The sequence below is a fragment of the Podarcis cretensis genome, assembly GCF_951804945.1.
Source record: "Podarcis cretensis genome assembly, chromosome: 11".
In the NCBI taxonomy this organism is placed as follows: Eukaryota; Metazoa; Chordata; class Lepidosauria; order Squamata; family Lacertidae; genus Podarcis; species Podarcis cretensis.
The window spans coordinates 42,024,198-42,039,796 of record NC_137180.1 but is presented as its reverse complement, the minus strand read 5'-3'; the positions used below and the strand labels follow the sequence as shown (position 1 = coordinate 42,039,796).

Sequence of the window (15,599 nt, the reverse complement as noted above, 5' to 3'; positions counted from 1 at the left end):
TTGTATCCTCTCAGTTTAAATGGCTAAGCATCCACCGATATACGCAGGCTGCCTTGAGTAGTCAGATCAACATTTCTTAGGAGTAAAAGCACTAGCATTCTCCAACAAAACTTTCTATTGCACTTGGAGGGAGGAAAAAAACACACCAAACAGTTCAAATAAAGCTCTAAAATGCCCTAAAAGTTTGTATATCAAGCTCCTGGCATTGCAAGCGGCTTCCTGCAAACTGCATCCCTCACGAAACCCCAGATGTACACATAGAGACAGCTTTTGAATCCTGTCAGGTACTTTCTGGCTTCTTGTAGAGAGCTATACTAGCCTGCATATACTCCAAAATGGCAACCTCATCTCTCCTCGTTGCTATGGACACACCATACGTCAGACCTGCACTTTTTTCCCCCAGACCTGTTTGTTTATGACAGGCCTAGGTGCTTCCTATTATGGTGCCTGCATCAGCACAGCATGCTATTTGCCAGTAATGAGAGCCCGCGGCAGCCACTGAGGTGATCAGCATGCAGCAGAGGACAGAGATGCTGAGGAATCTGAGCATGCTCTCTGCAACTCTGCATAGAACGGGCAATTTCAATCACGGTTAAGCAGCATACAAATCACAGAGCCTGATTTTTGCCAGATACTGTCTTGCAGTTACTAGCGGTGGGGGTGGGTGGGTGAAGTTTAAATACAGTCACACTGCTGCTACTAGTGATTGGGAAGTCCTGGCAGTGGACCGTTTTAAGGAACAAGGCAAATTGACCTCTGGAAATTTAGCACTGTCATTTGTTGCCATCCCAGCTTCTGTGGAAAATCGAGCTGACGACAGCAGCTGGGTCCCCAAGTCTCAGCACTGCTGTGTGGTTTGCAAAACTATTACTCATTCCTTTGTGACTCTCGCTTTTCAACTTTAGAAATGAACCTCCTTTTTTCCCACAGCTGCAGGAGATAGTCTGTTTTGCTTCTCCAGCGGACCTGATGGGAGACTGCCCTCAGGGACGAGGGAGACATAACCCAGAAGGAAGACATGGCAAATCTCAGAGCTCCCATCTGCCACCACTGCCAGTCCAACTAACACAACATCCACTTAGTCGAGTCACCTTGCCAAATGACCTCACTTGCTTGGATGAGACAAGGCTTAGCTCATACTGATATATCTGGGCTCATTCACTATAAATTTGGAGATAACACAAATAATGGCATTTCCAGTTTCCAGACAGCTCCTGCTATGTAAATCCTTAGCAGGAGCAGAGGCTGTTGCATCACTGACCATTTTGAAATCCACGAGAATGCCCAATGCTTGCAATTATTGAGCAACCACAGAACCAGCAGACGTCTGCAAGACCTGTCAGCACCCTGATAAGAGTGATTGGGAAAGCGCAATTCAAAATAAAAGCCTTCTTTTCATGGTTTTTTGAAGCTTGCATAGAACTCTATAAAAAATTTATTTGTACACCTATTGTACAATGGCTGGCTAACAACAAAAGAAAGTTTGTGTTGATATTTAGTAATGACTTTACATCATGTTTTAGAGGCTGCCACAAATGAAAGACTGGGTTCTGCAAGATAGGAAAACACTATAAAACAAAATAGGATTCCTTGATCTAATCTTTGAGCAGTCAAAAAGAAAAAGGTCTCACTTTTTATTTTCCAATTTCTCAGGAAGACAGAACATTTTAGCTAGGGGTAGGCATGGCACCTGAATCCCAAGAATCTTGCTTTAATTATTAAAATGGAGGAACACACGCAGAATTGTGTCTCCAGTGTTACAAATGACAAATGTTTTCCTAACATAGCTATTTGGCAGAGAGATCATGATCATCAGGGGAGTTTTGTGGCAATGGTACATGAATGTGCAAAAACATCTCACCAAACCTATATACCTCTTGGGGAAGATAAAACTTATCTGGCTGCAAAAAAAGAGAAGTCTATAATGAAGAGCAGAGATGGAGAACCTACAGAATCATGGAATTGTAGAGCTTGAAGGGGTCCTAAGGGTCATCTAGTCCAACCCCCTGCAAGGCAGAACCTGTGGTTCTCCAGATGTTGTTGGACTCCCATCAGTCACCTGACATGTACAGGTCCCCCACCCCTAACTTAGAGCTACTGCAAAATAATAAGGAAGGCACAAAACAAATAGTACCAATGGTCCTTAGGAAGGATGAGGCAGGGCTGAAATTTCAGCTGATTTTTTCCTAGCAACTCTTTAACAATCATCATATATATATATATATATATATATATATATATATATATATATATATATGGGGCATGTCCTTGGCCACTTACTGCTGCTACTCCACATTTAATCAGAACCAAAAGCACAATAGGTGTAGAAGTAACTGCAAGGATATATGGGAACGACAAAACTTGGATGGGGTGTGGTGATGGGGAGAAAGAATAAAGTAGGGCTAACTGAAAAGTCAGGATGGAAGCAGGTAAGATGGGATTATGAATGTTCGGGAAAGCCATTTCTCCCTTGATTTTTCTCCCACATACTTTTATCACAGTTGTCATGGCATACGCTCACTGAAGCGGATTCCAGGAAGCAGCTCCACAACCATTGTCTTTACCTAGAATGTGTCCTTTAATTATGTCTGTAAGATATCTCAGCACATATAGAAAGTGTTTGGCCTTCAACAATCATAAACCGTCATCACCCACAACCAGATACAAACCCACAAACAAATTGTGTGTGTAGTGGGGAGACTTGAGCCTGGGTATTTTAGAAACTAAGTGCTTACTGGGGGAAAGATAACCTGGCAAACCAGCTGCAGAAAAATAACATGGCAAGAAAGGAAAGTTACAGTAGTATATATGAGATGATCAGACCATACAGTATTTTAGAAGCAGAGAGGCAAAACCAGTGGATCCTAGAGGTGCCCAAAATGAAGAAACGGGCAAAACTGGACTATTGCTTGACTGAAAGATGTTATGTCGAAGATGGCTTTGGAGACTGCTTGATTTCAACCAGCTTCACATAATACAGCAGGAAAATACACTTCCCCACAAGGCTTCATGCTATGGCACACGGATAGTTCTCTACAGTGTGTACATTTATTGTACATGTGTTTTAGTGTTTTGGGCTTCTAAACAATATAGCTAGATCCAGGTTAAATTAGTGTTGCTTTAGCCCTGGTTTGACCTCACTAACTTGTCCCACTGACCTATCCTATGCAATACTCAGAAGTATGTCCTGCTGTGTTCAATGGGGTTTACTCCCTAGTGTGTTTCAACTCTGCAGCCTCTATATGGATCTATCCAACCCTATGTTTACTGTGTCATAAACTCTCACTGGCAATAACCTGCTCCACAAATGAGGGGTATTTCCAATTTAGGGGTTCGGTCAATTAAAAATGTGTCCGATACTGATATGACTTCATAGAAAAAAATTACGCAGATGCAAATGTGCATTTGCCTCTGTGTCAGATATATGACTCAAAAAAGGACTTCATGGTTTGGGACATGGAGTGGGGACAGTTATGGGAAAAGGAACATCATGAACTCATCAAAAGCAACTGCAGCAGAAAGGAAAATAAGGACAAGGTGTCTTTTGCTGCTATGAACCAGAAGGTGGGAAAAGAAAGGTTTTAACCTAAAAAACAACAACTACTTCACACAACTGAGAGGAACAATTCCTGTCTATTAGAGAGGGGTTACAAAAATACCTGTGGGGGGTGGTGGAAGTTGTTTTGTACCATGGACATAGGGACATTTGTCTTCTAATAAACTCTGAAACACCCCTCAGTTGACCGCAGTCTTTTCCTAGTCCTGAGACTGGAAATTCTGCAATTAGAAGGACTCGGAGCCAGAGGCAGTATTCCATGTGAAAGTGTGCCTAACTGTATTTTTCCCATGCTCTCATGAGTTGCAGCATGGATGGGCAAACCTTCGGCTTGTGGGATCAACTGTCAGGGCTTTGGGCGGAGGTGTTATTAGAACCATGAGGTTTTAATTCAGGGACTCACACCTAGAAATCACTCCCCCATTAGTAAAATATTACAACAGAAATGATTTCTGTCTATATGTGAGCAAGGTATGGGGATGCTGGGTGTGACTGATTCACGAATGTTATGTGCATTTTCCTTCCTAATTTGTGATTTTCTGAATCACAAGGGTGACTGTTAATTATTCTGCCTGCTGGTGCGACAAAGACTTAACACACATAATTTTATCTGTATGCCGCCTTTCCACAGTTCAAACCATGCCAAGGAGGCTTAAAGGTAAAGGTAAAGGGACCCCTGACCATTAGGTCCAGCTGCGGATGACTCTGGGGTTGCGGCGCTCATCTCACTTTATTGGCTGAGGGAGCCGGTTTACAGCTTCCAGGTCATGTGGCAAGCATGGCGAACCAGAGCAGTGCATGGAAAAGCCGTTTACCTTCCCGCCGGAGCCGTACCTATTTATCTACTTGCACTTTGACATGCTTTCAAACTGCTAGGTTGGCAGGAGCTGGGACCGAGCAACTGGAGCTCACCCTGTTGCGGTGATTCGAACCGCTGACCTTCTGATCAGCAAGCCCTAGGCCCACAGCACCACCTGCGTCCCTGGCAAGGTGGCTTACAACATGAAAAAAACACATAAACCACAACATAATGAAAGTAGTCACAAACAATAAATAACTCCTACCAACTTGCAGAGTCACACTCCAAATGGCATTGGGGCCTGTCTGGCTCAGATCTACAGAGAGACTCCGCCATCTGAACCACCAGCAGCAGATTTGTTTATATTTGCAAGTGCAACCTGCTCCCCTGCCAGGACTTTCCCAGAAATTACACTTTTGCCTTTCTCTGCCAGCCTCCTTCTTCATATGCTTTTCTCAAGAAAAGTGGTCAAGATTCCCTTCCCCTTTGTGAGATTCTGCGGAAGTTGTGTGGAAAGTCATTGAAAGAGCAAACAAGGCTTTTTACACGGGGTAAACTCTTCGGCAAGTTGCTTTTCACGCTTTGTCCTTGCTCCTTTCAAATCTTTTCATACAAGGGAGAATGATGTTTGCCCATCCCACCCACGTCCATCTCCATGGCTACCTGAGTGTAGGGAAGCACTACCTAGAGCTAGTACTGTACAGTTCAAACAGGAGGCACTCCTTCTCCACTGCAGAACCAAGACTCAATAATCTTCTATCTCATGGCAGCAGCATAAAGGGAAGGTGATGCGCAACACAGAGAAAGCTACTACTTAATTAATATGCTAAATACAATCATTTGAACACACATGAAGAAATGTTTCACCACACTGTTTCATTCCTTCCTGCAAGCCATGGTTATTTCACAGCCTTCAAGGCAACATTGCACAGGGTCCAAAGGCGGCCTGAGACCCGATCACATTCTGCTCTGATTGCCCATGAACCAGCCCACATCCAATTAACCCATGCCATTCACCCTTACAGACCATACCAAAGGCAGCCAGCCAGCAAGCTGCGGTTTGCACTAGGGAAGCCTGAACAATTCAAGAAAGCAGTCTAGGAAAGCTGTCTAAATTGCTCACGTGAATGAGCGAAATTGCTTAAAAGAAGGAGGCAGAGATTGCTCCAGGGTCATAATTCAACCTCATCTGGAAGAAGTTACTTTCCTGTTCCAGCTCTTGCGATCAAGTGAGAGTCATATGATTAAGCCAAAGCTATGCGCCGAGGCTCTCCAAAAGCAACGTTAGCCTTGCTTGGAGATTTGCACGTCTGAATGGAAGAAGTCAAAATGACATCCTCTCCTAAGGTGAGAATTATGAGCAGGACAAAGGGACATCTTTGGGATCTGAATCCCTAAGTGAGAATACTTTACTGAGTCTGCCTAACACAAGCCCCCAATATTCTCAGTGGCTCTCTGTGTAGCTCAATGCTTCAGGAAGGTAGAAAAAAAAAATGCCATGAGGAAAAGGAGGTTTCCTAAATTCTAACTGGCCATAACTAAGGAACAAAATCAAAGCAATGCCTTTCACCATTCTATTTGCAACTACTCATTGTCTTCTGTTTATATTCCAAATACCTCACAACTGCTTTCTAATCTAATAAGATGGCATTTCTCAAAATACACCTTAGATGCAAACTTTGGCTTTACTTCAAGGGTTCCTGCTTGAGCAATTGGACTCCTACCCCTCAAATATGCTCCCTAAATCTGTTCTAGAGTTGTAGTCCTGCCCCCCCCCGCCCCCAATGCTCTGGAGTAGATGGGGTGTGAAATCCTATTGTGCAGGTGGGATTCCTTGCACGATGTTTACTTAGTGCTGTGCTGGATAGAAGCCACTTGTTCTAAAGCTCATGGGCACTTACAAAAATTGAATATACAACACAGGTTTAGCTGGTATTTATCAAAGAGCGTGCTTGAAAAAGTGAGAAGTGACCATATAGTTCAAAACAAGAGCACATACTGTGAATGAAGAACCCAGGATCAGGCAGCAGGTAATTAAAAAAGGATTCCTGCCCAAGATCCTATGCAGCCACTACAAACCCAGAGTAGGCCATACTTGGCTAGATGGACCAGTGGCCAGAGAACTTTTATGGTCATCAGAAAAATTATGTTTAATTAGCAAATATATCCCAAAGTTAAGGGTTCATCAGACTCCCCACCCCACCCCAGGAAGACAAGGAAACACCTAAATCCAACTAAACTATGAAATCAGTTAGCCAAAAGTCATCACACAGCCAGACATTATGTAAAAATGCAGTCATATAATGAGCTGCAGATGTTTTGGGACCCCGTTGTCAGCTTTTTGACCTTAAAATTATCAACAGGTCACCTGTCTTCTTTGAACGAGTTTGCTAGATCAGTAAATTCCCGTTTTGCTGTTTTATTATTTGTAATGACGGAAATGCAAGAGACTGGCCAATAAGTAAATCCTTTTAAATTGGATGTGACAGCATTATCCTTCCTCTCTAATTGGAAACAGGTTGCTCTAATCTAACATTGTGATAGGAGTTTAAAACACTGGTGAAATCGTGCTGCTATGTTAAAGCTTGTACAAAGGGCTGGTATACATATTGCAACCCATGCATAAAATGTTTGAAAACACATCTGCATGGCTGCTACTGCAAGCAGAAGACATAATGTGAAATAATGGGTCCCAATAGCAGAACACATTGCACGGAGACTCTTCCCCTGTCAGGCTCTCCTAGCAGCAGCTGGTGGAAGGTGGGGAGGAAACTCTCCTTGTGATGAGAACAATCTTCCCAGTCATCTCTTGCAAAAATGTGGAGGATCCTCTTATGCCTCACCTTCTAAAACAGTGGTGGAAGCAAGTTCCACCTTACTGGAAAGAGGAAATTCCCTCAACGCCACCATTTAATTCAGACCCACTGACTCACGACTGTATATATTATCTGAAATGGTTGCTATTCCTTCTTTCACATTTATATTTGCAATTCTACTCCAGAATCTTCAATTTGCCCTACGGGTGCAACACAGCAATTTGGCGGCAGCTGTAGCTTTTCAGGTAGGGTGTGTGTTTCTGGCTGGCCGGCTGTGCGCAGAAGGGGGAACTCTTTCTGATCTGGTGTGAGATTCTTCCAAAAAATGAGATTAAGAGCACAATCCTAGAGACGTAGGCAGGTGCAACACATTCCCCTGCCCCTCACCACATCTCTCCCAGTAACATTCATGGGCATGTACAGTGCCGCTCTTTGGGGCCAGTGATGTGACCCTCCCATGGTTACAACCCTGCTCAACAGCCCTACCAGTGCAACCACCTGGTGGTCTGGGGAGGGTGTGTTTGTACTGGCACATATAGATAGTAACATTAACTTTAGTATTTGGACAATGACCTTGACAACAGCAGCTATAGCCAGCAAGATCAACAGAGCCTAACAGGGATGGCCTGCTGGGCAGTACCCCTTTGTGAAAAAGCCAAATTTGGAAGTATGCCTACAAAAAGAGTAATTTGCAAGGGAGAGTTTTTCGCTTCTGCTTTTATTCAAAGATCTCAAAGGTGTTGCTTATTTGTGTCTTTCGTTCCTCGGGCAGCCGAAAAATACGACGTTACTGTTACCCCTTGCTATTGTTTGCGTATGTCAATAATACCCAAGGTGATAATTCATACAGCTGAAAGATTTAAAGGAATACTGTGCTGGAGGACAACAACCTTCTTTCTACAATGTTTACTCTCCCCAGCAGTAAATGCAGTACATTCTTTGCAAGCCACAGCACAATTTTCCATGCTTAGTTAGCCATGCGGGTATGTTTGTCTGTATTTTGTATGTTTATATTTGTGTAATGCATGTACATATAAATGCAGAGCTTACATACGTCAATAGAAAAACCATTGGTTTTTTTAGTTTAAAAAAGCTCAACAACTTTTGAAAAAGCTGAGGGTGTCCTGGTTTTTACTTTTTGAAATATGCAAACATACTGCAAACACATTATGACTTTGCCAGTGCATCCGGTGGCATCCTCCTATTTCTCTGCGCATCACATATGTGATCTATTAAATGCTTAAGATCTCCACCCTAATAAATTCTCAAGCTAGCGTTATGGAATAACTAGGCAGGGCTGGCTGCAACGTATTTAAGGGGGAGCAGGCACTGTGGCGCATTTTCCGCACTCTTTTTGAGATCTCTGCCTGTAGCTTAAAAAGTTGGGTGTGATGCAGAAATATATTTCATGTAATGGACCGCAATAGATTGCTCCCCCTTCCACACTGGAAAAACTCCTCTTGCTTATCCTGCCACTGTGAAATGCTTGCCACTGACATCTTTATGCCCTGAGAAAAAGTTGCTTAGAAGGGCAGCCTTTCTCAAAAAAAATTATCCCTGGCTACCCAAATATGAACTGCGTCTATTTACGTGGCTGTTTTTTAGAAGTCAAAAGCACTTGAGTATTTTTTATGCGCTGTGTGTGTGTGTGTGTGTGTAGAAGATATCTGACTTATGCATGCACCCACATCCACATGCACCCACATCTGTCCATGAACTAAAGCACACAGTGTGACTAAGCCCTAAACAGCATTATCTCCTATCAACGCATAAAACCTACTTAGGATTATTTCGAATGGCGGGCACCTTCAACCAAAGATACCATGCAGAGAGACCCTGTGCCAACACTGCCTTCTCAACAAAGGGAAATGAACTGTGCAGGGGACACACACACACACACACATACACACACACAGTGCTTTTTAGAGTCAGTTTCTCCTGTACAGAGCAGTAGAAGTCATGGGTTTCTAGAAAGCAGACTTGTACAGGACTAGAAGCCTTAAACATGGTGCTGGTGGTGGCCAAGAACTTCCTTTTGTGGTGTGCAAATAAAAAGTAGCCCTTGGTAATAGGGGTTTATTGAGCTAACACTGACGCTTGGGCTGCAATCTCAAAAAAAACCAAACACACCTACATGGTGGGACTTATTCCTGAATAAATATGCATAGAAGTGTGCTAGTTAGCGTGGCTTGGGATATTGTCACATAGTGTTTAATTGGCAGGAAAGAAATGAGCAGTGCAATCCTATACATACGTACTCAGACGTAAGCCTCCCAGAGTTCTGTCAGATGTGCTCCCAGGTGGGATTGTGGCCTAAAACACCCACATTTCCCATTTTATGGACAAAATAAAACCAAGTAATTGTATGCCTGCAGTATAAATTTTCAGTGCTGATGTAAGGAATGCCATCGTTCAGGCTGACCTTCAGAGTGGCTATAGCAACTCAGCTTCTTGTACATCTCATACAGGAAACCTTGGCTGTATGATCAATTTTCTGAAGCAAGAGGAGGAGCAGATTTCTTATGAAATGCTTTTTTACCCACTGTATTTGGAGTTTCTACTACTGAACACATCCAAAATACAACAACTCCTTTGCAAATGCCTATCTATTTTTTTAAAAAAACAACAACAACAAATCTCTACAAGCTAACTATAAGGTAGGCAGCAACACCATTGCTAAGCAATGTTTGCAAGGATATAAACTACTGTAATGTTTATAGTGTACCTTATATATATATATATATATATATATATATATATATATATATTTACTGAAAACAAACCTATCTTCTATGAGCATGAAAATATCACACACTATTATTACTGTTAGTTAAACATAACCCTAATATGAAAAACAGCCACATTCTGATATAGGAAACAAGCTGTTGCCCAAATAAACAATTCAGAAAACCCATTGCACTGCTTGCAAATGAGACTGCATTTTGCTTCAAACATTTGCTCTTCTGCTTTCACCAATAATTAAAATCCACATGCAATTTTTTAATTCTATGCAGCAAGCCTTGTTCAAAAGCAGTGAATAAATATCTGCTTGCTAATGTGTGTGATATTCACCAAGGAGCCTTCCCGGCTGCATCTCTCTCTTGAATAAACACTTGGTGGCAAACCAGCTACCGCTATTGCACAATGTGCTAAGCTGCCCTTCTTGGCACATGTCTATGAAGGTGCAGGATCAAATTCTTAAGTTTGATCGCAAGAATCAAATCTGGGTTCATAGCAGTCGAACGCCAAGAGCCACAGAAAACATCCACACATATTAGATAGAGACATGTTAACAGCATAAACAATATGTGACACTTTTATTGCAGGAGCATAAATGGTATCTCAAGAAGAGGAAAGCATGGGAAAGAATCCACGGACTTGTGACTCCTGAATCCATGTGTTACATTGCACAATCAAAAGCTCAAGGAACTTGCAATAGTCAGAGGCTTCCCTCCCTCTCCCCCCTGCCTGTGTAGATCAAGTTTGCAGTCAGAAGTGATATTAGATTTGCCATTGCATTTATACTGCACCATTCCTCCAAAAAGATCATGTCTCTCTCCCTCACAACAACTCTATGAGGTAGGTTAGGCTGAGAGACAGTGAGGGGCCCAAGGTCACCAAGTGAGCAGCTTCACCAAGAGCCGAAAAAGTGGGGAACTTTTTCTGTTGAATGAGCAAGGTGTGTGTCAGCATTCTTGGTGATTTTAGTTCCACAATGAAAACTTGTTTCTCAAACCTAATCGTGTTTTCTCAAAAGTATGCTCCTGTGAAATCAATGGAAATTGCTTTTGGTCAGTGTGCACAAGAATCGCTTACACCAAAAAGTGTAAAACAAATCTGTTTCCACCAGGCACATAGCTTTGCTTGCTTTTCTCTGTTCCTCGGTATTTACAACAAGTTGTAACCACATCTCCTACTACCTTTAGTGGTTGACATTTACAGCAAAGTGCGTATGTAAATGTTGTGTGTGCACCTTACCCCATCCTGTTTTAAAATGGCAGCACACTGATCAGTGATTACGCACAACCTTTAAATGGCATGTGAAGCTTTGAAACCCAAACTACACCACCTCTTTTGACCGGCCCACCCCCAGCCAGGCCAGTTTTGCTCCCCCCTCTCCAACTTTATTATACAACTGCAAAGGTCAAAATGATGGACCTTCCCATCTCAAATGTATGCAGGACTTTTCAATTCTGCCATCTGATTCATGCATAGATATGATTTTATAAAAAAAGGGGATCTTAAACAATCATTTTAAACCCCTGCAAAGTTTTGCAGTTCTCTGCTGGCTCACCAAAAAGTAAGTCTTTATTGAACTTAACTTCCAGAGTAAGCATGCATAGGATGGAGTGATGCTGATAAACAGAGAATGCAAGAATCCAACTTTTAAGTCTGACCCCCAAAAGTCCCATGGAGTTTATCAAGAACTACACCCCAGTAGAAGCCTGAAGGAGGCTTGCATTTAGATCTGATTCACCTAAGTTAGATAACACACTGAGAGACACATTGCAGTAACACTGTGCTCCATGCACCTTTTAAGTTTGCAAACATGAATGCGTACAAGTTACTAGCTTCCTCCACAGCCAAGAACGCATGCAAGTTTTCTCGGCACAACAGCAGCAGCTGCCTAATATCACGGATGCTCCCAGATGGGCTATTGCAGGATTAGGACTGCTCATGCATGCAAGTTTTCTGCAACATCCGCGTGGTCCCGGGCATCGAAATGCCAGCCAGCATTTTTCTCTTTTCCCAGTTAACCAGAATTTACCATTTCTGGGGGAAGTCCGAGAAGTTAAGCTGGGTGGGTGGTGGAAACTGTTGCTAATGTCCTGTTTGCGGTATCCCTTTGCAACATTCAGGCCCCGGGGCTGGAAGCAAACTCCAGCGCTCGAGATCGCCGGCCACTTTGCTGGCGGGGAGGCAAAAACACGGGCAAGGCGAAGGCGTTGGGGAAGCAGGTGGGATCGGGGTGGAGGTTTTTGTCCTACCTTGTTCGAGGCCATTTCGCTGACGGAGTGCCTGGTCTGCAGGGTTTCCAGCTGGTCCAGGCACCAGTCGAGCTCCTCCAGGGTCTCGCTGGCCAGTTTTTGGTAGGCCTCCTCTGCGAAGAGATAGGGAAAGGAGTACTCAGTTCGCAAGCGTTTCACAGGGCTACCAGCGAGCTCCAGCGGGGCCATCCTGCCATACCCAGCCATGGGGGGATGCCCAGTGCCCACACATGAGTGCTGCTCCTTCATATTGCTCAGCCCCAGCAATGGAGGAGAAAGGCGGGCTTGCGGCTCCGGCGGGAACCACCAAGGAACGAGAGCGGCTCCAGCCTTTCCTTAGCCAGTCCGGGCAAAAGGCACTTTTCTCTTTTTCTTTCTCTCTCTCTTCCCTGGCGGGAGAAGTCCGCAGGGCGCGCGCGCTGGTGGCGACTGAGCGGGGAAAAGGAGCAGGAGGCGCGGCGCGGAGTCCTCGGCGCAGCCTCTCAGCTCGCGGGGCGGAGGCGGGCGCACGGAGCCGCGTCTCTCGGGCTGGGGCTCCTGCTCTTTCTCCCGCGAGCCAGAGACTTTGGGCGACACGCAGCCCGGCGCTTTCCTTCCCCGGGGCTGGAAGAGGGCGGGCAACACCTCCTCGCCACCCCTCCCTCTCCGGGAAAGCTGCAAGCCCCAGTGAATCAGAGCGGCGGCGGAGGCTGCCGGCTGCGCGGCCGCCGCGTTTCCTGTTTGTTCAACTTCTCTCTTTGCACAGCGCAAGCGGGAAGGGGGCGGGGGGAAGCCAGGCTTGCGGCTGCGGCTGCTTTCGACTCTCGGGGAAGCCCGTTTCTTTCACGAGCCCCCTCCTTCCCTCCCCCTGCGGAGAGGAGTCTTCGAGGCTCTTAAGCAAACCCCCCTTTCCCTCTTTTGAGAAGTTCTGCTAGGAAGGGGAGGAGAGCGCGCCTTGGGCGCTCCTGCCTTTGAGTTGCTGCTGCCGCCGCCGGCGGAGTTTTTGTGCGTTTGGCGCAGCGGGAAGTCTTTTGCCCCCGTTTGCAGTTCTGGGTTGGGGGGAGAGAAAGAGAGAACTCGGCACGGGAGGGAGCGCAAGGCTTGCATTGCCTGCGCCCCCCTCCCCTTTTGCAAGTCGGCTCGGGCGGCGCGCACGTGGAGCCTCCTGCAGCTCGCGGCGCACAGGCTGCGGCCACCTGCGGGGGGCGGGGAGGCGAGGGCCGTGACGTGGCCAAGAAATCCCCCTCTCTCCCACCCCCGCACCCGCCCTTCCCCGCCCTCAGACAGTGAGCTCATTATATAACCACAAGCGATCGCCCCGGCCAGCGCCACAGCCGCTGTCCTGGGCCTGGAGGAGGAGGAGGAGAGACATAAACAAGATTAAAGACACATCGTAACCTTGAGGTCCTTGGCGTGCAACGTGCGCCCAGATGGCCAAAGCAGAGGGGAAGAGCTCAACTAGAGCAGCTTGGGCCCAGGGATACAACATGTCTCTGCTGGAGAAGGCCTCTTAGGAGAAGAGGACGCTGCCTTCTGGCACTGAGTCGGACCAGCGGTTCATCTGCTAGCGTTCAGCTTTGGGTCCCTACACTTGATAAAGCAGCACTGGTGCAATATGGTGCAAAAATCACTCCCCTTGCACCTGAGAGGAGTTCCCAGACCATTTCCAAATGCAGCCCGTCCTTCAACCTGCTGCAGTGATCCAAACTGGAGGTGACCAGATCACGGGTAACTGGGCATGAAACTGATGCGCTTCCAGTGCCAACTTATGCATTTGGCATCCAGATTCTGTGCATGCACACAGCCCTGCCTATGTAACCGGACAAATAACCTATCCTAGTGATGCTGACACAAAAACCCTACATGTACATTAAGCAAAAGAACGGAAAATCATTACCCTCCCCCCCCCACCTCACAATTTCTATGACAGCAGTGTCTCACACAGAATGCAACTGACTATGAACTCAGAACGGAGACATTTATACCCTTGTTCTCTATGAAAATCCTTCAATTAAAAAAAACAAAAACAAAAAAAAACCTTGGGCCCCCAGTTGTGGTTGGGCTACAGATGCTGGGGACTAAAGGGGGGGTCTCTGCATGCTCTGCCATGGAGCTGCTGACCCTCCCCTTCTCCACACAAAGCCTGCGTGCCCTTGGCAAAGGGGTCACGCTGCTTTCTCACAGGGCCTTGGTGGAGCACTCAAGATGACCTCTTCTCCATGGACATACAGGCCGGCCGAAAGAGGCAGTTGGTTCGCCCAGCCCTCAAAGCAAAGCCTGGGCACACTGCGACTCTTGTTCCGTAAGGAGAGGCAGTCACATTTGCCTGCTGCTTCGCATAGGATACAAGTTTTGGCTTTCTTCTCCCAGGGCTTTGTCTCCAGCCTTTTTAGTGATATGCCACAGATGCATGAGACCTGCCCACCATGGGCAGGAAACTTCCAGGGTCTTTATTCCCCTGTGTACCCTCTCAGACTCTGACCAGCATGGGAAAGAGGGTGCAAAGAGCATGGAAGGGGGGAGCATTTAAAAACTGCCTTTCTTTAGAGTAACCATGAGGTTCCAGCAATGGGAGAGGCAGGTGGAGGATAAGCTGTTTCTCTGGGGGGTGGGGGAGAGACATCTGTACCCCCCCCATGGCACTGCCTATTCAAACGCATGGCCAGTATATGCCCAAGGGCCTTGAGGAAGCTTCTGTCTGTGGTTTTCAAAGTCCAGGAACTTCCTGGTCTATAAACTACCAGGGGAGTTTCTGTTCTATGTGGACTAAGTCCAGAGCTTTCCAAACTTTTCATGTTGGTGACACACTTTTTAGACACGCATCATTTCATGACACAGTAATTCAGTTTTGCATCATTTCGCGACACAGTAATTCAGTTTTATTAGCAAACCGGAGGTTAAACTAACCCCTTTTCAGCCCTGGGAGGAGGATTCGTGCGACACACCGACACACTAACATGTTGCAACGCACAGTTTGGAAAGCTCTGGACTAAGAGATGCATTGACTGGCCCCTATTTGCCTTCCTCCATTTCCTAGCTGCTCCAGCCCTCTTCAGATCACAGAACATTGTGTTGTTAAGTGTTCTGTTCTCCACTTCTTATCTGATGCTGCTATCGCTACTAATCGCATATATAGCACACTTAATAGATAACGTATTTTACCATCTCTGGATACAATCCAGCCCACGATAAGTGCTATTAAGTCCCTTTTGGCTTCAGTGGAGGAAGAGGGCTAAGCACATCATTAAATGCCCCTCTGAAATCAATACGGCTCACTTGTGTGCGTAACTTTTGCTGGATCATGCCTATAATCTCTTTTGGCCTCAGCACAACTCGTGGAGGGACGGATGATGCATTCTCACATTTCATGGAGGGAACTGAGGTCACCCAAATGGATCCATAGTGGAGGTATGATGTGTGGACCTGAGCCTTTCATATCTTTCTCCCTGAGTCTACCAGAC

General features: G+C 45.7%; 1 protein-coding gene across 9 annotated transcripts in view; it reads right to left on the bottom strand.

The window, feature by feature from the left end:
• Positions 1-15,599, bottom strand: part of PDE4D (phosphodiesterase 4D) — a 645,912-nt gene that overhangs the window by 44,307 nt on the left and 586,006 nt on the right. For all 9 annotated transcript variants that reach the window (XM_079995470.1, XM_079995472.1, XM_079995474.1 and 6 more), the window contains one exon: positions 12,160-12,272. In XM_079995470.1, the coding sequence (XP_079851596.1) occupies positions 12,160-12,272 (113 nt within the window). The remainder of the gene's footprint in view (positions 1-12,159; positions 12,273-15,599) is intronic.